The sequence below is a fragment of the Apteryx rowi genome, unplaced genomic scaffold (genome assembly GCF_003343035.1).
Source record: "Apteryx rowi isolate R43461 unplaced genomic scaffold, aptRow1 scaffold_286, whole genome shotgun sequence".
In the NCBI taxonomy this organism is placed as follows: domain Eukaryota; kingdom Metazoa; phylum Chordata; class Aves; order Apterygiformes; family Apterygidae; genus Apteryx; species Apteryx rowi.
The window spans coordinates 869,916-893,935 of record NW_020449263.1 but is presented as its reverse complement, the minus strand read 5'-3'; the positions used below and the strand labels follow the sequence as shown (position 1 = coordinate 893,935).

Here is a 24,020-nt window from a genome sequence, read left to right as displayed (position 1 = left end):
ATATTAATGCTATTTAAAGGCATCTATTTTGCTGAAATAATACAAGTATCTATTTACTTCAGGGCTGTTCTCAAGTTCCAATAGTGCTGGTTAGGCTCTAGTATCACTGGGAGTCATGTTCCAGGGGTAAATAGGCTCATACAAGTAAACAGTGTTTTTAATTTGGTGTGGAAAATGCTGTACCTCTATAGGGTGCCCCAGGAGAAGACGGACGTCCRGGTCCGGCAGGTTCAATAGGAATCAGAGGTCAGCCAGGCAGCATGGGCCTTCCTGGACCAAAGGGCAGCAGTGTGAGTATGGCACCTAGTACCCAGCATCTGCTTAACTTTCAGCATTTACACATATTTTAATGGATGAAAATAGTAGCTAAAAATGGTTATTTTTATTTCTTGAAATTAGGGTGATCCTGGAAAACCTGGAGAAGCAGGCAATGCGGGTGTTCCAGGACAGCGAGTGAGTGTGACTGTTACTGTTTTCAGTGATTATAGAAAATGATGCATTTCTGTTGTATATGCTCACTATATAAGACTTCTTCCTATGTCATTTTAATTTAGGGAGCCCCTGGTAAAGATGGTGAAGTTGGTCCTTCCGGTCCTGTTGGCCCACCAGTAAGTCAACTTTTTCAACACTGCATGCCTGCCTGCTTGTATTTCCAACCATTCATTAATTTTTCAGCCTCTGTTTTTATCTGTCTTCATGCCAGCTGTTGATTCCAAACCAAAGAAAAAAAACATTTAAATAAACAGTTTTCCTAGAAAAATGGTGAGCTTTGTGCTGAAACATGTATATATTGATATTCCAATTTCTTTTACTGACCTTTACAAAAAATAGTGCAAGGTGCAAAATTTTCTTATAGTCCATTTCCTTGACTTATTTGATTTCAGTGGAATGGAATGTTTTCCCATCAGCACAAAATTTATTCTGTGATCTTAAAGAAATAAGGAGATAAGCTATATCTTGCTATATCTTACTATATCTTTTAGATAGGGTATATGTTGACCTGAGATAAGTACAAATGTATAATAAACAAATACATAATTGAAAATACCTACACTATTCAGACAGAAGAAGAATGTGGAGCCTGCCTATATTTCTCTACTGTACACTTATTAACTTTCTTTTGTGTAGGGACTGGCAGGAGAAAGAGGAGAACAAGGTCCTCCGGGTCCTACAGGGTTTCAGGTATGTGTACTCATTTTTTTTAAGAGGAAAAAATAAGCAGTCATGTCTTTATCAACTTAGAGAAATTCAACAAAGTAATGCTTAACAAAATGAAAACTTCAGAATTAAGGCAACGATGCTCAGAATAATTAGTGATACTTAGTTCTAACACCAGCTGTGTGTTCAACTGAACTGGCATAAGTCTTAAGTACCAATCTATATCCCTTGAGAAAACCTATGTTGTTTTTTAATTTTGAATTGGAGATTTTCCAAATTTATTTGCTCCAAAAATGGAGCAAATGAATTGTTTTGATAAGGAAGTAGTAGTGAAGACAACTAGTAGTAGCAGTAATAAAATTAATCTCTGTTTATAGAGGACTTCAACACTTGTAGGACATATGCATATCAAGACTAAAAATACATAAGGACTGTCATTTCTTTTTAGAGAAGAGGAAAACAGATGCTATATTCATGTAACTGTTTTGCTTGGGGATCATTGAGGACATAATCTTATTTACTGTGTATAATACTACAACTCATATTCTTGGTGTCTTAATTAAATCTGAATTTACATAACATTTCATCACATTAGCGAGCATTTTATTTACTTTTTTACAGGGCTTGCCTGGGCCACCAGGTCCTCCTGGTGAGGGAGGAAAGCCAGGTGATCAGGTAATTTCTGTAAAATTTAATGAGAATTCACTTCATAAAGGAGTTTTACCTTTTCTTCTCTTTGTAATTTAATTTCCCACTGTGTTTCAAAGTGTGTACTGATGTAGTCTGCAGTCTGCAAACTGTCTATGAAGACTGCTTTGGGGTAAAATAATTACTAGAATTGAGCCATCTGCTTTGATTTGATTGGACATGCTCTCAGACACTGGACATCCTCTTGTCATGAACAGATACTTTTCCTAACTAGCCATCTACATTCACAGTACTATAAAAACTATGAAAAAGTTTATCTCTAATTTCCGTAACTATAATACTTTCATTCTAATAGTGACTTCTCCTCTGCATAGGGTGTTCCCGGAGATCCTGGGGCTGTTGGTCCTTTGGGCCCTAGGGTACGTATCTTTTTTCAGAACTAAACATTCATAACAGTGCTCTGAGGTTGAAGGTTGATATACTATACAGACTTGAACACCTCCAGTCAATATTTTGTCTTTATTTCACCAATAAAATGATTATAAACATGCATACATTTTAAGATGGTGTGTTAGTTATATAAACCAATGATTTTTTCATAGCTCATGAAGCTGTATTAATAGTGTTAAGTAGTTTGAGCTCTTCAGATGATACACAGACTGCAAAATTATTTGGTTTACAGCCTGTGAAAATGGCACTGTTATCAGTTTGTTGAGTGACAAACTGTATTATGCAACTCTAAGGATAAAAGCATAAATCTTTTTTTTTTTTTTTGTTAAGTTCTCCTGGGCTCTTTCTTCAAATAGCAGTACTGTATGAAGGGTGTATTTATCGTTTTTCCTACCAGAATTGTTTCCTGCCTACTAAGTGTTATAATTATCTGTTCTGTAGGGAGAACGTGGCAATCCAGGAGAAAGGGGAGAGCCAGGTGCATCAGGACTTCAGGGTGAAAAGGGTATGGCTGGAGGTCATGGTCCAGATGGTCCAAAGGTAAGCTGAATGGAGATTTATGTTGCTGCAGTGATGTCGTGTATAATTCTGCTTGTTTGGAAGAACATGAAAGAGGGGTCTTTGTTATTGTAAAATGGTTATCTTTTTATGAAAGCTATCTTATTTAGATGAGGGTTCTAGGAGGAGAGTTTTCATGCAGTATTGAATGTGTTATTCCAGTATAACAGTATGAATGCAATGCAAGGTAGTAAAATGTTGAGAAATCACATTTTGTTTTCATTTATATAGATCTAAATTTTAAAATATTTTTTGTGTTTCTCAGTAGAACAGAGCAAAGCCATTTCTAAACTGCAGAAAACTAATTAGCATTGGCCCTGTTTTAAGAACCATGTCACTTTACATGAAGRGACAAAGCACAGTTGAGTGTTTAAAAGAAAATGCAGAAAACTGCAAGCCAAACTGCAAGCCCTTACTTTCACCTACATTTGGTTTAGTTGGGTCTGGAAAGATCACCCCAAAAAGTGAGTTCCTGTGGTACTATGGGATCTGTAATGTACAGAAAGGACATAACTGTAAGAAGCAAAGCATAAATAAAGCATCTCTGCTCCTGGCAATTTCTACCTGTTGCTATCTGGTGTAATGGACCTATCTTGCATCCCAAGCTTTGTCAAGGTAGAAAGAGGCTAGAGTTTCTTTTAGCCAGTCCTCACCCCAGGATGCATTGAGTACATACTGATGTATTTTGGAAAGACTACAGTATTACAGCTGGACTTCCTGAGTAATACAATGGGAAAAGAAAAGTATTTGGATATGAATTAGGTCCAAATTTAAGAGAAAATTATGACTTACAACTGTACCCCTGAGACTGCAACTCAGGCACAGCCTAGAGACACAGATACTTCTCAAATGCATGGACAAAAACTCACTTTTTATTCATTTCAGGGAAGTCCAGGCCCTAGTGGGACGCCTGGGGATCCAGGCCCACCAGGTCTTCAAGGTATGCCTGGAGAAAGAGGGATTGCTGGAACTCCTGGCCCCAAGGGTGATAGGGTAAGTCTGTTTATCTCTGTTCTGCTGAATAGAATTAACTGTCTCTTAATACTGTAATTGTTCCAGGATATGAACTATTCAGGATTTGGTGCCACAACTTTGACTTTCTGGTATTTTCCATAGGGCGGTGTAGGTGAGAAAGGTGCTGAAGGTACAGCTGGCAATGATGGGGCAAGGGTAAGTAAATCTATCACTCTTTTTAGACCCACTCTCCACATAGCAGATTGCTTACTGTGTTAGCGGTACTCAGCTCATAAACAATTTTCAACTTGAAGATATCATGGGTTGACAATCATCTCATCCCACTTACCCTCCAAATTTGGTCTCTAAATTTTTTTCAAGATTGCTATGCACAGTGTTTTGGGATGTTTGTGTTCAAGCCCATGTTTTGTGTGATAGATAATGGGAGCTAAGGTGTCAGTGGAAAAGATTCTCAGAAGCAAAATGTTGATTTGGGATTTACCTAAGCTGAACAAGAGTGAAAAGGTGAAAAAGGGACAGGCAGAGTTCAGTAGCCAAAAAGCAGACCCACTGGCTCTGACTGTTGAGCTAAGTTGGATACCTCCTTTTCATTTGAATTGATTTGCCCTCTCTCTGCCCTGAATTTTGCAGGCAAAAATACCTGTAAATGTACTGTACAGCACAAGGGCAGTGAGTTACTGACACTTCTGCAAAGCATTGAATCTCCTGTGCGTAAGTAATGCAGATGGGCCCATATGCAGTAAACCTAATATGTTCAAGACATGTTGCATTCACTCTTCTGTGAAGACCAGCTGTCCAAGAACCCCAAGTGCATTAGGTTTGCTGTGTATGCACTGACCTTTTTTGCTTTCCAGAAGTGTTGGCATTACTCTGTACATATATTCCATATATTTGAGATTCTTCAACTTTGCAAACCAGTTGGAGTACTAGCTGCTAAACATCTGGAAATCTGAGATAAATATGAAAGATTCTCAAGTACCACCTGGACTAAATTTCTAGTTAGAGGAGAGAAGGGTTTTGGAGAAATTGTAGCATACAGAAGCCTTAACTCAGAATTATCAGCTGTTAGCTGGAATTAGTTATATAGGTCAGATAGTTTCCATAGATATAGAACAGTTCTTAGTTGTTAAAAGACAAGTTCATAGTTTACAGTAACGAATAAGTAAATAAAGTACATGGTCAGCTGAATGTAGATCCCTCTTCTAAAACCAGGTATCTGCAGATATTTCTGCTCCTTGTCACTAGAGCAATGACAGCGATGCAGTACCTTTTGTTAACACATTCTTTTTTGTATTTCTCTACAGTTTGAAGCAGCTTCCAGGGCACCTTTTTGTGGGAGGGAAATTTTGTTCAATACAAATGTGATGCACAAAGTCTGTGATATTCTGCTTCTAGTGAAAGCAAATTATAATTGGGGTATCTAAGTATTCAAGAAAGTAATATGGTTAGTGCTGCAGGATCATTATGTGCAGTTGATTGGATGGAGAGATTGGAACTGGTATGCCTAAATGCCACAAGGAGGACAAAAAGGACACTTTTCAGGAGTTTGCATGATATAAATAAATGAGCCTTCAAAGATAATGATAGACCCTTTTTTGTTATTTTAAACAGTGAAGTACTAGCAGAAAAGATCTAGAGAGCTTCTGTGCAAGTTAGAGAAAAGGACCTCATTTCCTCCTGAGAGAGCAAAATAAAGCCAGAGCTTTTTGATCATTGGTCGTCTTCATAAATACTGCAAAAAGGAAAAGACGAAGTTAGTGAAGAATGAGAGAATGAGGGAAAGCAAGGCTTTTGAGATACAGGTTTTCAGTCTCTGGGAGAGAAAATGCGAGTAAATTTTAGATAAAGAAGACCCAACAAACTTGCAGAGGTAAAGGAGAAGAATTTAAAGGAGCTAAAATGCACATGAAAATGGTAAATAAGAGAAGTTTTAACTGAATGGTTTTGAAGCTTCTCTTTTCTAACTTCCTTTTATCTTAATTTGTTCAACAGGGTCTCCCTGGTCCAGTAGGCCCAACGGGTCCAGCAGGTCCCACTGGTGAAAAGGTAACCAGATTTTTGTGCCATTCCCTACTGAAGTTTCTTAATAGCAGCACACTTTATTAACAATTTCACTGCTCCAAGTTACTTGGGAAATAACCTTTAATTTTATTTTAAGGGTGAACCAGGTCCTCGCGGTCTAGTTGGTCCTCCTGGCTCCCGTGGAAACCCTGTGAGTAAACATGTTTGGTTTTTGCCTGGCATGAGTTGACAAATATTGCTAAGGGACTAATATTTAACACTGATCCAAACTCTAGGCATTTCTCTCACTTGTTGATAGGTTTTCCTCTTTTTCTTCTCTTTCCTTTTTAGCCAAAATTTATAGTGCCTGACTCAGTGCTGTGCACTTGTAAAACTATTGTCAGATTTTGTTCTGTACTGGTGTTAGGGCAATTTCTGCATAGAGTTACCCTTATTTACCCTCACTCCTGAAAGCGTGTCACCACTTTTAGTTATTTCAATCTTTCTAAAAGCATGCCTATACCAGATACTACTCTACACATATAAATACTTAGAAGGACAATGGACAGAGATACATCTCTCTTGATCTAATTATGTTAACTTGTCATCTTCTGCCTATTTGTGATTTTAAGGATTTTAAAGGTTGACTTTGATGATTAGGGAATTATGGGCTCAGCCCTTCTAGATCCTTGATACTGCTTGGAATTGATTAACTCTGTCGTAAATCAGAACAACCTTATTTCCAGTATAAATTGGAACAGCTTCCACCCCTCTGGGGAGTGCTGGGCCTTGGTAGCAATCATCTGCTTCTTTTCCAAAGAAACATTCTGTGGTAAGCTCAACTGAAGCAGCTCACAGCCCATTCTGACCTCACAGTAAAGTAGATGTTTGAACTACTGGTTTTTTTGCCCTGTGTGTTTGATTGGAATGGTAGGTTTACATAGAGTGTGTGCTCTCAGCTAATCCTGCTCTGACTGAAAGTGGTTGTGAACAGAGTTTCTCCTATTGTGGTTTTAGTCCTTGCACATGTTTTCCTTCTCTAAATTCTGAAAGTTCTTGAAAGTTTATATATAGTCTTGAACTTGTGCTAGATCTTAACATCATAGTTAACACTGTGTTTATTGTGTGATTAAATGTGAGATTGACACATTAAATGTGACTATTGTGTGATTAAGTGATCATTTAATTCTGATAACTAGAGCAAGAATATAATTACACTTATGATAGTAAATAGTTTATATCTTTTCTTCTTACTTGCAAATTATACTGTATATAGAAAGAATTTTATGTGAAAAACAATTCTTCATTTTTTGACCAGGGTTCCCGAGGTGAAAATGGCCCAACTGGTGCTGTTGGTTTTGCTGGTCCTCCGGTACGTGTTGTATAACACTAATCCTTTACTCATGCTTTGACACGTTTCATTTCTTACATTATGAATAATTCTGGAGTATAATTCTGGAACATGAGTCACATTTTTGTTACAAAAAGAGCTGTTTCTTTTTCCCATTATTATATCATGTAAAGAAAAGGGCCAATAAATACTCTGGACAGTTGAAAAGTGTTTTTGTTGATAAGATTATGTAATTGTTCACCAGATTTCACATCTTCCTGAATATGCTGTTTCCTTTGAGATTAAAATGAGGAAAGTTGTAAATTGTCATCTGCTGAAACATAGCAAAGATTTACCCCGTGAGAAGTTGAGGTTAGAATGAATAAAAGGAACAAGTAGAAAGTCTGTGTGTTTCAGTGAATACCCCAAACTTTCCCACAGGCAATAGTGCATTTCAGACCTTTCACAAACAGTTAGGCATCTACTTCTCTTGGGGTGGAAAAATCTAGAAAAGAGAATGTTTGCTGAATCCCTTTTACTTTTAGATATGTAATAGCTGCCAAGGAAAATAGGAAATATATAGATACTAAGGGGTCTAAAGAAAAGAAAAATATGAACTAGATCTGACAATATTTTTAATGCAAATATTGACTTCACAAAATTTTCAGAAAATCCTACCTGTGATCATCTAAAGACTGTGGTGAAAAGTTACAATTCTCTTGAACTGTCTCATTGAGCAAATGCACTACTACTGTCTTCTGGGCTGATTTGTTCTCCTGKATTTTTTTGCCTTCCAGAAATACCCTACAGATTGACTTTCTCGGACTGGAAGGATTTGCTATTTTCTGACCTGATCTCTCTTCTCTTTATTATTTCTTTTAGGGCCCTGATGGTCAGCCAGGTGTGAAAGGTGAACCTGGGGAACCTGGACAGAAAGGAGATGCTGGATCGCCAGGACCACAGGGCCTTGCTGGATCTCCTGGTCCACCAGTAAGTATAAAGAACGTTATCAGAGAACCAGTGGCATAGGCTGATCTTGCTTATTTAAAATGTCCTGAGTTTTCACTATCACACCTCTCTTTCTTCTTAGGGTCCTCCAGGTGTTCCCGGTTTGAAAGGTGGTCGAGGAACTCAGGGTCCACCTGTAAGTAGATTTTATTTTCTGCAACTTGTCTATAAATAATCTAATAATACAATTTTACATAAAATRTGTGTAAAGGAAAAAATGCACATATCTTTCTTCATCTCGGCTTGCATTTCACACACTGTAATTATAACAGTTGCTCATTAATTGAGCTAAGATCATTTCAGGTAAAAAATGCTGTATTCTTTCTGTAAAGTTGTTATTAACATGCTTTTTAGGGTGCTACTGGATTCCCAGGATCTGCTGGAAGAGTTGGGCCTCCAGGACCTACTGTAAGTTAATTCACATATTCCTAATAGGTGCATTTTATAAAATGATAGTCGAAAACCTGAAGACTAATTGAAACAGGAAAGATGAAGCAGTGTTTGTGGCCTGATGCTATAGCAGCTTGTTAGCACAGACTTCTGTGACTGCAGGTTTGCATCCTACTTTATTAAATAAAGCTTGTTAATCTTGGACTTTATCCAGTGTGTCCAAGTTAGTGCAAGACTTTCCACTGGGTGAAGTAGGCTTTGGTTAGGCTTTGAGCTGTTCAAACTGCTTGGGTGAATTAATTGCTTGCAGAAATGAAACCACATCTTGTATCATCTTGTCCTTTTTTTTTTTTTTTCTTACTGTTTTTTCTTCAGTGATATCTGAAGTTAGGAGAGTTTTTGTAAAAGGAACAGGCCCCTGCCAGGCTATCCCACCTGTGAAGTTATTAATATAATCTACTAAAAAAAAAAAATAGCACCAAAAGAACACTTACATCTAAACATTTGCAGAAACACTGAAATAAAAATAAAAAAAATAGCTGTGGCTCAACAAGTAAAAATTCAGCTCCATTTCTCTGTGTGTCACTGTCTTCATGTGTCTTTTTATGTTTTCATGAAAAAAATGACTCACAGTCATTGTGAGTTTATCAAAAGGTGAAGAGAAGTTAAAGCAGCTGTATTAAAAACATAATATAAATGTGAAGTCTTTCAAAAGAATTTTGGTAAATGGTCAAAGGTACAAGAAAACACTAATTGGGACAAAGGGAATGGAAAGCTTAAATATGAACTTTTAGCTTGATGATATTGGAAAGAATGAATGAGGGTGAGTTTTCTGGCCATAATTGCATGTCTGAGATTTAAAAAAAAAAAAAAAAAAAGTCCTTTGAAGGAGGAAGTTTGGAATTGCAATGGGGCAGGGGGAAAGGGGGGAAGAGGGATAGAGCTTGTACATCATTTGAAAATCCTGGGAGTCCAACACCACTGTAAATGAGGTGGTACTAGCCTGGGGTCATCACGCATTGGTCCTTTCTTAGCATATGTGTATTTATTAGTTAATCAAAACACAGTCCTTAGAGTTTAATTGCCGTGATAAGAGCAAAGTCTAGTGTGACAAGGTCTTTTAATCTTATTAGGGAGCTCCAGGGCCTGCTGGGCCTATTGGTGAGCCAGGAAAAGAAGGTCCCCCAGGTCTTCGCGGTGATCCTGGTTCTCATGGCCGTGTGGGAGATCGAGGGCCAGCTGGGCCCCCGGGAGGTCCTGGAGACAAGGGCGACGCAGGGGAAGACGGGCAGCCGGTACGTTCTCGTTGATGGTATTAATTCTCTCTAAGCTAACTCTAGGCTTGATCTTGTTACCTATGTTATTGATAGTGAAGTGATAGTAATGTTTCATCCTTTGCGGATTTCAGGGCCCGGACGGCCCCCCTGGTCCAGCAGGAACTACTGGTCAAAGAGGTATTGTTGGTATGCCAGGACAGCGAGGGGAAAGAGGCATGCCTGGGCTGCCAGGTCCTGCAGTAAGTAACAACCTAGTCAATATACCAGTCTTAAGCATCTTCATCAGCTTTGTGGATCTGAGAGTGTAGTGTCCAGTGAGTGAGGAGAAAGTTGGAAAACCCCCATTACAGGATTTAATAGAGAGAGAGTAATGAATAACTAAGCCTCATGCAAATGCATAAGGTAGAAGATTTTATTTTTGCCATAATGCAGGATCTGAACCTGAATTAAAAGTAAATGGGTAATAGTGTTAAGGCTTCTAGTTAACATGTTAGAATTTGACTGGAAATTAGGTATTTAAAAAATAAAAACCAACCTCACACTTCATTTAGGTACCCAAAGGCCACCTGAATGGGAGTAAATATTTCATAAATGTCATTGTGAACTGCAGTCTTCAAAATTGCCATTTGGGCTTTCTTTGCTTTCACATGGGATTTACAGATATTTCTCAGAAAGCCTAATGATCCAGGAGAGCAAGTCATTAAATAGAGTATTAGTAAAAGGGCAGAGGACAACTGTACACCACCGAATTCATAAAGTCAATTTATAGCTAAAGTGAACCAGAGATTATTGCAGGCTCAGAAGCTGTGTTTGTGTTGAGACACACAAAAAAATTATGTTAGTTATTTCAAGCTGCATTACATTTTTCCAGAGTCTGATTAGTCTCCCAGAGTTAGCAAGCTCTTGTCCATCATGGATAATGCCACCAGACGTATTGACATATCAAGGGAGTGTGTGCTTAGAGTTACTACTAGAAAGACTAACTAGAAGTGCAACTCCTAGTCAAAGGCCTATTCAAACAGCTGTTAATAAAAAGCAGCTAACACAATGAAACTGTTTAAAAATACATAGTATATCAAATATATATCAAAAATCTATACAAACGCTTTCATTAATTCTCAATTTTTGGAAGTTACAAATGTTGATGGTATTTCAGATTATGGATTATGGATTCATAAGTAGTGTTTTACAGGCAGCAATTTTCTTGTGTCTTCTTTATTTTATGATTTAAATTATGATGTGATATTTCTCATCTTTTTTAGGGTACACCAGGAAAACAAGGTCCCACAGGGCCACCAGGTGATAAAGGTCCTCCAGGACCTATAGGCCAGTCAGGTGCCACTGGACCTGTAGGTGAAGCTGGTCCAGAAGTAAGTATTGGAGTGTAATACCATGGAAAAAAAAGGCACTAGTCTAGCAGTTATTCTCCTAGAGTTGAAGTTAGAGATGGAGAACACCTTTCTAGTTCTTTGTTCTTATACAAGTGCAAGATTACAGAGCAAATCAATAGTCCTATTTTTGGTTCTCTAACTCTAGGGACCTGCTGGTAATGATGGTACTCCTGGACGAGATGGAGCTGTTGGAGAACGTGTAAGAATATATTGTTTTATTAAGTCACTTTTATAAATCTCCATTTTATTATTTATTTACTGCAGGCTATTTCTCTTCATTCAGTTTCCCTGAATGGAGGACTTTTTCTAAAAAACATATTACAGCTTTGAATAAGAAGTACCTGTCAAAGCTGAGGAAACCTGGCTAAGAACACTTGCCTCCAGAAACTCAGACTTGAGTTCTTACAGCAAGGATATCTTCGTAAATCATAACTGCTAGAAAATGGAATAGGAATGCTAAAGTATTATTTAGATGAATAATGTTGAAATTATGTTTCTCAGGGTGATCGTGGTGAACCTGGACCTGCAGGCTTACCAGGTTCCCCAGGGGGTCCAGGAACTCCAGGTCCTGTTGGCCCTCCAGGAGATGCAGGTCAAAGAGGTGAAACTGTAAGTGAGGCATTTTATTTTTGTCTATCAAAAATATATTGTATATGCTTTTGTGTATTCCCTCACATGTCATCTCTATGCAATCTTTGTAGGGTTCTCGAGGTCCGATGGGTCCCCCAGGTCGTGCAGGAAAAAGAGGCTTGCCTGTAAGTTCTCCGTAGTCACTGTGGATAATCTGAGATACTTTTTACAAGGGAGTGTAAGGGAAATTGAGCCCAATTTAGAATGCTGAATTGCGATTGAACTTCTAGTGTTCTGCCTGCAAATGAATGTAGAATGTCTTCCAAGCTGTAAAGCTGCGCAGATCTTTTTTAATATACTAGTATTCCTATGCTTTCTTTAAAAATAGTTTCAGAGAAATAACAAATGCTTTTGAAGTCTCTATTTGGAGGGCAATGCTGTCCAGATGATGGGTATGACCTGAGCTTGAAAATGGCTAGAGTCTGTGTTTGACAAATCAAATTTTGGGAGAAGAAAGAAATGAATACTGAACAGAAAGACAGATTTTTAGATCAAAATGGCAGAAATGTAACAAAATCACCTGTTTCCATGAAACTGCCTTATTCAACTCACGAGATTCTGACTTCAATCCAAATGGAAAAACAAACAAAACTCATCTTTTTCTGTTATATAACTCATTTACAATCCAAGCTTGGAACAAAAACTTAATCTCAAACTTGGGAAATTCAAAAGAATGCTGTCCTATCCCTAAGCAAAAGTCATAGGAGAAAAAGGAAAAGTTTATTAAATAGTTAGCAATAATGATGTCATTGATAAACTATTTGGAATTTTGCATTGAGAGATTTAACTTGAAATTTGGGCTGACAAATACAGATTTGAAAGCAGAAACTGTTTTTTCCAATGATTTTTTTTAAATCAATATGAGAAGTTTGAAACTGTCAGAAATACCAGAATGAAATTATAACATTAATAGAACCAAGCCATTTGTTCTGGAGAACCTGAACACTGTTATCTGTAGTTAGGGAATGGAACTTCAGTTGCATTTTAATCATAATGAAGGAACTGTGAAAAGTAAAGGTGCAATATGGGGGACGTCATACTGAAAGTAGCTTTTATGATTCCTACGGTAAAGATTCATAATATTTTAATCTTGTCTGTAACAATTATTTGCCATATGTACTATGACAAAGATATTTCTCAACATTAGTAATTCTGCTATGTAACTTATTAAATATTTTTATCACAGTTTTTTTGACTGTATGATAGAGCTAAACAGACTAAATTTACTGCAAATGTAATTAAGCACAACACTGTCTTATGTAATTTTTACTTTTTTTTGGTAAAAATTAAGATTCCTGGAGCTGTCCCAGCACCACCACCTTTCTAGCTTTAGTAGTGAAGGAGGTCGGAGAGCAGTGTCTAAAGCAAAATGAATTTTTTTCCAGTCCAGAATCTTACATTTCATCACTGATGCTTACAGGGTCCCCAAGGGCCTCGTGGTGACAAAGGTGACAATGGAGATCGAGGTGATAGGGGCCAGAAAGGACACAGGGGTTTCACTGGGCTTCAAGGTCTTCCTGGTCCTCCTGTAAGTTGTTCTGGTTTTACTGTAATTTTATTTTCTTTTTAGTTGAACCATATATTGGGACCATAGTTATTTAAAATACATAAATAAATACAAGAGCTATTTTTTCCCAATAGGTGCTTGCCAGTGGCCTGACTGTCTGCACTTGTGCTTTGCAAGATTTGCGTTCTGCTCGTTTCATTTGTGCCAATCCAAAGGGGCCAGTCACTGAGAATCTATGACTTGGCAGCACAGGATGATTACAAAAGTTGATAGTTTCAAAGCAGCACATTAGAGTTTACAAGACGTTTTGCCAGTGTGACAGTATGTCTCTAAAATATTTGCAAGTACTTCCTGATTGCAGTGGCAATTGGTTAGCAATGCCATGAAAAACTTGATTTTTGTCATTTGTTCACTGACCTGTGCAAGAGCTGAAAGTTTCAACATCCAGGAAGAGAGTCAATAAAAAGAACCGCAAAGCATCTTTCCACTTCAGAATAGTGCTGACAGTTACTCTTTTGTAACCCAGTCTGATTCTGAATGTCATGAAAGCAAGGCTGTTCTGCAGGAACAACTTTATACATAGCCAAGCACCAGAAAATTCTATTCTTCTAAATTTTGATGGCTGTTGTTACTGTGTCTTTGTGACAGAAGAGAACAATAGGATGAAAATTAATCATAAGAGCGAAATGTACTGCCCATTGTTCATGCATATTATAACCCTATGCCTGCATATTTGCAGATATCACACACTGGGTTTTTTTTAAGCTAAAGGAATATGCTTTAGATATCTCAATGATACCATAATTTCTTCCATTTAGGGTCCTATTGGTGAACAGGGAAGTCCTGGCATTCCAGGCCCTTTTGGTCCTCGGGTGAGTATCAYGTTTCAGGTTTTGGTATTTTCCCCACTCTCACATTTCTATTTGGGTTTCATTTTTAGTTTACTGGTATTTATCAACTTCAGTGTCATGTGGTGATTAACCGTATTATCTTTTGCTGAGGGATGTTACCTTGTTTGATATAACAAAACTTTAACATAAGCCTAGCTTATAACCAGATAAAAAGGCCAGTTCTGAGTCACTACGGTGCTCCTGTCTTTTTATACAGACTTTTGCTACAGCTGATGCAAAGAAGCCATGCATGTGGCAGCTCTGCTTACTGCAGCTCTGCCTTTCATACCCCCTATGTATGTCATTGACCCAAAAGCAGCGGAAAGATATGGCTCCCTAGGGTGTTCCCAAGTGACAGGATATCTCTGGGTCTATATACAGCTGGGCATAAAGCAGCTACTCCAAAGTTTGGGTAGCACTCAGAATTGAACCCACCTGTATGGTTTGGGAAAAACACAGCTGATCCAAGGTGTATTGTCTCAGGCAATTGACTTCAGAAAATAGCATTAAAACTGCCACCTTCTTAATTTTAGAGAAGAAGAAAAAGGGTGATTTTTAAAAATCAGGTAATGGACAAAAATAATTGTATTGCCTCCTGAAGAGATAATGCTTGTAAAAGGCTGTTTTCGATAACTTTGTTATTAAATGCTAAAACACATTCCTTCTTTCTCTCATTTTGTCCAGGGCCCTCCAGGTCCAGTTGGTCCTTCAGGCAAGGATGGAAGTCCTGGACCACTTGGGCCAATTGGGCCTCCGGGTGTTAGAGGAAGTGTGGGAGAAGCTGGACCTGAAGTAAGTTGATGGGAACATAGAGGGAAGAGATTACCTTCAAATAATGCAATTTTTTACACTCTATTGCAGCAATTTCTCAAACATCCATGAGCCCAAAGCAAATTATAAGATTATATATAGTTTCTCCAACAGATAGCTAGGGTAACTGTGTTTAAAAAGGACTTTCTTACTAACTTCTTCCAGACCTGTGAGTATCCTAGTCTCATCCACCTATGATAWCCTTAGGCCAACCTGAAGCTACTTCTGTAATTAGCTGGCTGGACCGTGCTGAATCTGCAGCTCAACATGGCTATTTGGCAATTTGTGCCCTAAAGCCTCAGGCCTAAGCACGGTTCAATGGGTGCCTCTGGAGCCTGCAGTAGTGCAAAGTCAGCTTTCATGTTGGCCCTACCATTAAATTAATTCCAGTCCCACAAAGGTGATGCTGACTTAGGAACAGCCAGGTGACCCTGATTGCCAGCAGCATACTCCATCATGCCTTGCATTAAGGAAATCCTTAAGTCCAAACTACTAGCCCAAAATCTAACACTGACCTCAGCTCACCTTCAGCCTAATCTGAAGTTTACAGGCATCACCATGAGCTAATTTGCAACAAAGAAAAAGTGGTCTGACCATTTTCAAAAAAGTCCTAAACTTGGCCAAATGCCCTCCACACATTCCACATTTACCAATCTGTGTTCTCCTAAGTCATAAAACATAATTTGTAGCATCCCAAGGGGTATAGATAAAAAATTAGAGGGATTTGAGAACAGCCTGATATGAACGATCGTGTGAAGAGTTAAAAGATTTGCATTGCTTATTTTGGAGTGGATATGGGAAATGTGGAATAAGGGTACCTAAAATAATGAGTCACAGAGAGAAACAGTTTCTGCTGTTCTTTTGTCTCATAACACAAATATTCATGTTGTTTCCTGTGTTTATCATGTGCTAATATTTACCCTATTTCATTTAATTTTCTGCCAATTTTCATTATCTCTGCTTCTGCTGAGGCACCAAAACTTGAATGAATAGTCTATAAATAAAATAAAAGTGCTGCATTTGCCAGACACAGAATGTGTTAGTTTGGGTGTGTGTTCTGTATTAAACATTTGGAGCACTAATTGCAAATTCTGAGGTAATTAATGTCCAAGGAAAAGCTGCATCCAGATATACCATCTGTTGCACCAGAGTATCAAACTTGCAATGAAGATATATTACAGACTTTCTGCTGCCAAGGAAGAGCTGGCAGAGTCTGCAGGTGGAGATACAGTGTGTACCAACAGACCTTTTCTGTCTCAAGACTCAGTTACCTCCCCAAGTATCACAGTCCAGGYTGACAGAAGGACCTCAAAACCCCTCGTTCAGGAAAATAGCCTTACTCAGGGAAACACCTATTCTGCCAAACAAGGATGAAATGGATTCTGTATCACGTGTTTGGAGACCTGTGGCCAAAAAGCTCAGCACTATGCACAATAAATGTAAAGATATTTCTGGTGCCCAGTTTTCCCTGCAGACTTTACTAATTCAAAGTGTGCCTAAGACAACTCAGTAGAAACAAGAATTTTAGTTTGTTCTAAAAAATCACTTACAGCTGTTGGGAGTTTTAAGAAATAAATTCATTAGGCAGGGATTTGAAGGAGGAGGGAGGAATGGCTTAAAAAAATGGAATCAAGAGGCCATTCCTTGCTGACTTTTTCCAGCTGTTTAGTCCGACAGCTGGGAATAAGTAGAAATTGAGCAAGGTAGTAAGACAGGCAGTGAGGACATGAAGCAGAGAGAATGCCTCACATGCAGTTCTAGTCTCTTACCTCTGTTCCTGGGACTGTGATTTTGTTATCCATATCTGAATGTTGCCTGCATCCTAGGGTGACTGGCCCTGAAGTTTTGCTTTATTAGTGACCGGCTTCCCTTCGCTATCATTTTGCCTAGTTGACTCAGCTGTCCCTGTATTGCCTTTTTTGTTTTTGTTTGTTTTTACTTTAGGGTCCACCAGGTGATCCAGGCCCTCCAGGCCCCCCAGGCCCTCCAGGACACCTTACTGCTGCCATTGGTGACATTATGGGACACTATGATGATGCTATGGCAGATCCACTACCAGAGTTTACTGAAGATGAAGCAGCCCCAGATGATCACAATAAAACAGATCCAGGAGTCCATGCCACACTGAAGTCACTGAGCAGCCAGATCGAGACTATGCGCAGTCCTGATGGTTCAAAGAAGCACCCGGCACGCACTTGTGATGACCTGAAGCTTTGCCACCCTTCCAAGAAGAGTGGTGCGTATAAACACACCATCTTCTGTATGTGCCATATTGTTCTGACTTATTCCAGAATATATTTGGGTCACTGAAAAAATACATAATGCAGATTTTGATGGTCTAAACTGACATTCACACTAGGAGCTCATAAACTTCTCACAAATGTATTATTTCTTCTTACCTATGAAGTGTATCTTCTGATGTATCCCATGTTTATTCAATATTTATTCAGATGTATTTTTACATCTGAAATATTTTATACTTTCATGGAGTGCTACTTCTTGAAGTGTTATCACCATAGAGCACTTACCAACCTATCTCTGCAATCATGTACCTCACTTGTTAATATTTGCTTAACTGTTGTCAGCTCAAAGTGTTGCCTGTGGGTGCCCAGTGCATTCCATTGCTGACAATCTGTGAGTGCTTTCCATCCAGAATTTTCTGCTGCTTCTCCATATTGGCAATTCGTAGGTAGTAATATGCTAACATGCCAGTTAGGAGTTTGCCTAATGTATACTGGTTAGCAGTGATAAATGAGAACAGACTGGAAGGCAGAGAGGATCCATGGGAGGCCTTTCCAGCTTTTCCCCATGTCCTGAAACTTTGCCTCCAACATCAACAATTGGAGAAGCTGCCATYGGATTCTCATATGGAGGGAAAATCATCTTTTAACTGTTGTGTTGTCTTTATGTTCTGAGAGTTTCTAGGAGCTTTGCAATGGATTTAAACAACCTTAATAACCTTAAACAACTTCCAAGTCTGAATTCCTTGATTTTGAAGTATTTGAAATATTGATCAGCTTGTATCTTAAAGCGACATTATAATGTATATCTAAAGCACACATTTAAATACAAACCAAATTGTTACATGAAGTGTATGTCTGTTTTTCTTCTTTTTGTATTGTCTCCCCAGTTATTTCAGGAATCTTAATAATACAGTGGAGTTCACATTTCTTTGTAGGTGAATATTGGATTGATCCTAATCAGGGATGTGTTGAAGATGCTATAAAAGTATACTGCAACATGGAAACTGGAGAGACCTGCATTTCTGCAAACCCATCTACTATACCACGCAAAACATGGTGGACCAGCAGGTCATCTGATCTGAAGCCTATTTGGTATGGCCTTGATATGAACAGGGGATCACAGGTAACTAAACACGTTTAATTTCAAGAATTCTCTTCTATTCTAGTTCCTTCTGGTTTGGATTTTATCTGCTGCACTGAGCAGAGTCTGCTGTGGTCAGAACCTTATAAATATTGTTTGACTGGTGGGTATTCAATCTGTTGTTATTATCATACAGCAGTTATAGGAAGGGAGTCTGGGAGAAACTATGCAAGTATATTTCAGGCAGGATCAGCTATGACTAGACCACTGCTGGTGGATGTTTATTTTTCTTAATCCTAAAAACTTCAACTTTTCCAGCAATCTGTTTTAGTAACTCTCTATTGTTGTCCTTAAAAAGTGTTTTCTTTTTCTTTAAATCCTAATGCATAATTTAAATAACTTTTGTTTTAATTGCAATCCACTCTTTCTTTCAGAATACTCTTTACTCCTAAAAAATATAAAACCTCCTTTATAAATTCTCTCAACTAAGCTGGTTTTAAAGAAAGCATGATTGTTGTATTATGTGTGTCAGGACCCAATACATCAGTGTCTAGACAGACAAAAATCCCTCTCTTAGCTTTCCATGGGGTTTTCCCTCTGTGATAACTGCTAAAAGTAGGCTTAATGGTGCTGCCAAATAACATAAGTTTATGATATGCAAAGTATATAATTATTCCATCAGCTTGTACCTTTTTGTTCCTAGTTTATTGAATCAAAAACATAGAAAGCATTTGCAGTTTTTATTTCATAGGGAGTAATTAAACATCTTTAAAATGAGTATTTGGTGGGTGAAAATAACTGTGCCATTATCAGCTAGATTCCTGATGACAGTTCAGAACTTTAACAATTGGGAGCAGATATGATACTGGTTGCATTTTTGAGATGCTCAGTGCTTTTACGTCCTACTAAATTCAGAAGAACTTGCCATCACCCAGAATGTCACAGTTGACATATAACAGCCTGCAGAGCTACAAAATGGGTTTTTGTAAGTCAGATACTCTTTGGCAGAAGAAATTATCTTAAGGAAAACTATAAAAGAACATATAATTTTTGACAACATTGTCAGACTTGATAACTACCAGTATGATCTGTGTAATAGTCGCATGAACACTTCAAATATTCTAAATAATAAATGTATTTCTGATATCAATAAACATAGATAACACATTTTGTATATAATGACAGTAGCAATAAATAAGATTTTCTCTTTTTTGGCAAAGTGTAGTGGAATGTGCACATTTTTAGTCATTCCTAACTGTGGTTTTCTATGTTGCAATCATTCACAAAGCATGAATAAAATGAAAACTGCACAGGTATGGCAAAAATCTCAGTTATTTTAGAATTTTTGTTATTTACAGAAAAATTGATGGAGTTTCTTATAGAAACAGTGAAAAAATATAAAAGCATTTTTCAAACTTCTGCCTAAGTTAATTTTATAATGTCCATATGTAAATGTATAGGTATTTTTATTTAGTCAAACTTTTGCTGTTGATGATGCTTCTAAATAAAATGTAAACTCTATAGAAAACAAGCTCCTAAAGTTGTGATATAGTAGGTAGAATATAAAAGGGTTTTCTGTGACTGATGTTTGTTATCTAGTTTGAGGTTGCTATAAATTACTATTTCATACATAATGTTTAGCTCTTACTGAATCCATTTTTTGAAAGAATTCAGTATTCATTCAAAAACTTGAAATGTCTGTGGACACCCAACTGCCTTCCAGAATAGGGTCAGTTGTTCACTTTCAAAGTTTCTGCATTACGATCAAAATTTTCCAAAATGATCCCTGCTACAGGATGTCTGTATTTCTTGGTCCTCAACTTGCAGCAAATCACAAATGAAATCATTCTTGTATTTTCTGTCATAGGTCTTGTGCTAGTCATGTCTGGAAAGGATTATGAGAATGGCAGATATGTATAAAATTCACACACTTTATTTGAATTTTCATGTAATATATGTTAATCTATTTCGTATCTTCACAGTTTGTGTATGGGGATACYGCTGTCACTCAAATGACATTCCTGCGCCTTTTATCAAAGGAAGCTTCCCAGAATATCACTTACCATTGTAAGAACAGTGTTGGGTACATGGATGATCAGACTAAGAACCTGAAAAAAGCTGTAATTCTGAAAGGCGCCAATGACCTGGAGATCAAAGCAGAGGGAAACAGCCGATTCAGATATACTGTTCTTCATGACAGCTGTTCTGTAAGTTCTGTCTTTTTATCATTCGGTATGGAGAAAAAGGACTTTTCTAATATTGTCAGTTCTTCCTCAATTTAGCAAGAATTCATAGAACAAGATAATTAAAATGCTGCAGAATTTCAACATGAATTATAGAAGTAACAGGTCAAACTGATATTTTAATACAGTTCTGGGTTCACTTAATGGAAGTCTGCACTATTTAGAGGATATTTATAAATTACTAGTTATTAGTGAGCATACTGAGATATATATCTTACCATCTTGCATCTCCCAATACTTGTTTACCTCTGTGGGGGATCCCACAAAGAAACCAAATAACTTCAAGCACTTGTCTGCCAGATGAATAGCAATACACTAAAACAAATTTGTTGGTGCTGTGGCTGACCTAGCTGGAAAGGAGGAATGGTCCCACAAAAAAATTCCCAGTGGGAATCAAAACGATCAGGTAGAAGTAGCATAAGTTTTTTTCATGTTCAATAACATTCTCAGCCAAGATCAAGATATTGGCAAAATATTTTTAAAGTTAGCTTTGGACTTTAAATAAATTAGAGTGTGCATTAATGGAGTGTAGCCCAAGAATACATGTGCAGGAGCATATTAACACACAGGGAAGAACTTCATAAGAAGAAGAAAAATCAATCCAGTTTGAGAAGGCCTTAATGTGTCAATCTAAAGGATCTGCTCATCACTGTAAAAGCAGTATTATACATTTTAAAATGATCAAGGTGCAGTGCACAAGATGGTGCGTCGTTCAGTGGAGATACAGTGAGATCCTTCTGAAATACCTCACCTGGCTCACCTGCTGGCATTCAGCCTGCTTCTCACACAAGCTCGGGCCTAACGCTTCCTTTCTTTGTTTTTCAGAAACGTAATGGGAATGTGGGCAAGACTGTCTTTGAGTACAGAACGCAGAATGTGGCGCGCTTACCTGTCATAGATATTGCGCCGGTGGACATTGGCAGCACCGACCAGGAATTTGGAATTGAAATTGGGCCAGTTTGCTTTGTGTAAGAGAAAGGGGGGAAATTTACACATTACCCAGCAACAGCAGCAATTAAACACATGAACTTAGACTGAAGTTAATCCTGAGACTCTTGAAGTAATGGCTGATATTGGATCAGCATTGTATATACAGTTCTTCTTAAATGCCCAGCCTCCTTTTGAATATTTATTTTACTTACAAACCTTCTGTTTTAAATGATTGAAATTAACTTTTGTAGTACAACAGTACAATTTTAAGAGGACCGATGATCACCTTTTAAAAATAATCTGAATCTTTCCTTGCTTTTGCTTCAGATTATTTGAAAATTTACATGTATTCAAAATAGATAGTTTTAATGTGGAACTATGTAAAGCTCTAAGGATTATTTCTTTTGCTTGGATGCATACTGAGTAACAGAAGAGTAGAGCACTTGTGCGAACTGTTGGTTGTATTTGAATCAGGTCTACTCCCTCTACCCCAGAATGTCTTCCTGTGGTTGCCAGTAGGATAGCCATTCACAGAAATCTGTCTTGTATAGAATAAAATCTCTTCAAATAAGACCATCTTAATTTGGCATTGCCTTTCCTGCACTTTCCTATGTAATAGTCTGCTCAGAAGAGGATTCCACAGCCATGATTAATTTATGAAGTAAAAATACTACTGGGGTAAATATGAGTTTTCAGTAGAACTGTCCCATATAAATTTTAAGGCCTGACTTCTTACTTCTCACAATATACCCATGTAATTCCATTAAATTATCATTTATCTTCAAAATACATCTTAAACCCAATGCTTGTTGATTTTCCAATACTTGTCCATCTAATAAGCCCTTACATATCAAATTATACAGGTATCTTATATATGGTGCCAATTTATGTATGTTGCAAGTCATTCACATGTATACCAGACCATTTGCTAATAAAGAGAAAGAGAGTTTAGAAATTCATTGTTTTTAGCTGACATCCAGACATGCATCGCCAGTAATTTTTGACTTAATGGCCTTGAGTTGTCAAGGCAAGAAAGTTCCATCATTTCTTAGCATGAGCTACCTCATCTCTAGAAATTGGGATGCATTTAATATTCTTGTTTTTATTTTAGATATTAAAAGGTGCTATGCTTCTGTTATTATTTCAAGAATGGAGATAGGCAGGGCAAAAATAATAACAATAAAAAAGAAGTGATGGTGCTAAATGACTCTATAGAAGGCTGATAAAATAAAGATGCCTACTGTCAATGTCATTTTCAGAGTTTAGCTGTTAGGCTTATGGTGTGTGAAAGAACAATGTTACAGTGCATTTATCTGTTGGTCATACAGTATATAGAATGTTTTGTACCACCAGCATGCTTTACTTTGTAAAGCATGTAGGTACAAACTTGCTTAGTTTTTTGTTTCTTTACTGCATTTGTGCTCTCCACATTTTTGTTTGTTTCTTTAAAAAAAATAAACAGCTGGGGCCATCCCTAAAGAAAGTCATGCACATAGCTTTATTCATGTATCTTTGCAAAGCATTTAATTAAATACATGCTTCTTGCTATGTCAGTGGTTTCCTTTTTGTAGAATTCCTTCCAGTGTGTCCCATATCAGTTAATTTCCAGGAACGTGAAAATAGAAGTATTTAACCTTTTTTTATTTTGTTGCTATTTTAAACAATTCATTTGTGATGTGTTCACCTGAAGTATTTTAAACATAGGAGTATAAAAGTATTTTGAATAATATCCTTTTTGTGATAATTTTCACAAGATCAGTGTCAATTTGTGTGGAGTAATCACCAGCAATCCTAGTCAAGCTACCTGACTAGAGTTGTTCGAAACTCCAGAGAATCAGGATTTTTATTCCAAACTGAATAAAACATGATCCTCAGTTCCAAGTGTCAGTTTAAATTGTCTCTAATAGAACACAATTGCCGGACCAGACATAAAGTTGCATTGTAGAAAGGAAGGCAAGAATTTATGCTTGTTTCATCCTTCTAAAAGGGTAAGTATTCAAGGAAACTTTGCAAGTGTCCAGGATGTCTGTATGCATGTTTGTATATGGGCTGTGAACAGGGATGTTGACAAGTTCATACGGACGTAAGCTTTCCAGACCCCAGCAGGAACTCTGTGATTTCTTTTTTACTAGCACGAAATGATTTCTATTAATATGCAACTCATGAGTAACCATATCATGTGGGATCCCTGAGAGCTGGTGGATAATATTAATAATCTGAGGTGTAACGGCAAGCTCAAACAAATTCATGCAAAGGTGGCTGTGATCATACCTCTGTAGGACATCTATCAAAGGGCATAAAGAACATTTAGAGTATAGATGCACGTTTGAAAGTTATTTGTAATCTCTGATTTTTATCAGCAGAATATCGTAATCCATGATGAGTATAAATGTTTTGTGAGGTTGCTGAAGAAGAGTGTTTAATTATCAGGGACATATTTTTTTCTTTTCAAGTCTCTCTCTTTGCAACTTCATCTCCATAAAAACTAGTCAGTAAAATC

General features: G+C 37.5%; 1 protein-coding gene across 1 annotated transcript in view; it reads left to right on the top strand.

Annotated features, from left to right (window-relative positions):
* COL5A2 (collagen type V alpha 2 chain) overlaps positions 1 to 23,068 on the top strand; it is a 121,626-nt gene extending 98,558 nt beyond the window's left edge. Inside the window, exons 27-54 of the mRNA XM_026069062.1 lie at positions 192 to 290; positions 400 to 453; positions 555 to 608; positions 1,129 to 1,182; positions 1,780 to 1,833; positions 2,181 to 2,225; positions 2,698 to 2,796; positions 3,700 to 3,807; positions 3,931 to 3,984; positions 5,782 to 5,835; positions 5,948 to 6,001; positions 7,109 to 7,162; positions 8,003 to 8,110; positions 8,211 to 8,264; positions 8,483 to 8,536; positions 9,652 to 9,813; positions 9,927 to 10,034; positions 11,058 to 11,165; positions 11,332 to 11,385; positions 11,688 to 11,795; positions 11,888 to 11,941; positions 13,237 to 13,344; positions 14,142 to 14,195; positions 14,898 to 15,005; positions 16,968 to 17,259; positions 18,202 to 18,389; positions 20,330 to 20,554; positions 21,416 to 23,068. Coding sequence (XP_025924847.1) covers positions 192 to 290; positions 400 to 453; positions 555 to 608; positions 1,129 to 1,182; positions 1,780 to 1,833; positions 2,181 to 2,225; positions 2,698 to 2,796; positions 3,700 to 3,807; positions 3,931 to 3,984; positions 5,782 to 5,835; positions 5,948 to 6,001; positions 7,109 to 7,162; positions 8,003 to 8,110; positions 8,211 to 8,264; positions 8,483 to 8,536; positions 9,652 to 9,813; positions 9,927 to 10,034; positions 11,058 to 11,165; positions 11,332 to 11,385; positions 11,688 to 11,795; positions 11,888 to 11,941; positions 13,237 to 13,344; positions 14,142 to 14,195; positions 14,898 to 15,005; positions 16,968 to 17,259; positions 18,202 to 18,389; positions 20,330 to 20,554; positions 21,416 to 21,562 — 2,715 coding nt within the window. The 3' untranslated portion in view covers positions 21,563 to 23,068. The remainder of the gene's footprint in view (positions 1 to 191; positions 291 to 399; positions 454 to 554; positions 609 to 1,128; positions 1,183 to 1,779; positions 1,834 to 2,180; positions 2,226 to 2,697; positions 2,797 to 3,699; positions 3,808 to 3,930; positions 3,985 to 5,781; positions 5,836 to 5,947; positions 6,002 to 7,108; positions 7,163 to 8,002; positions 8,111 to 8,210; positions 8,265 to 8,482; positions 8,537 to 9,651; positions 9,814 to 9,926; positions 10,035 to 11,057; positions 11,166 to 11,331; positions 11,386 to 11,687; positions 11,796 to 11,887; positions 11,942 to 13,236; positions 13,345 to 14,141; positions 14,196 to 14,897; positions 15,006 to 16,967; positions 17,260 to 18,201; positions 18,390 to 20,329; positions 20,555 to 21,415) is intronic.
* The last annotated feature ends 952 nt before the right edge of the window (positions 23,069 to 24,020 follow it).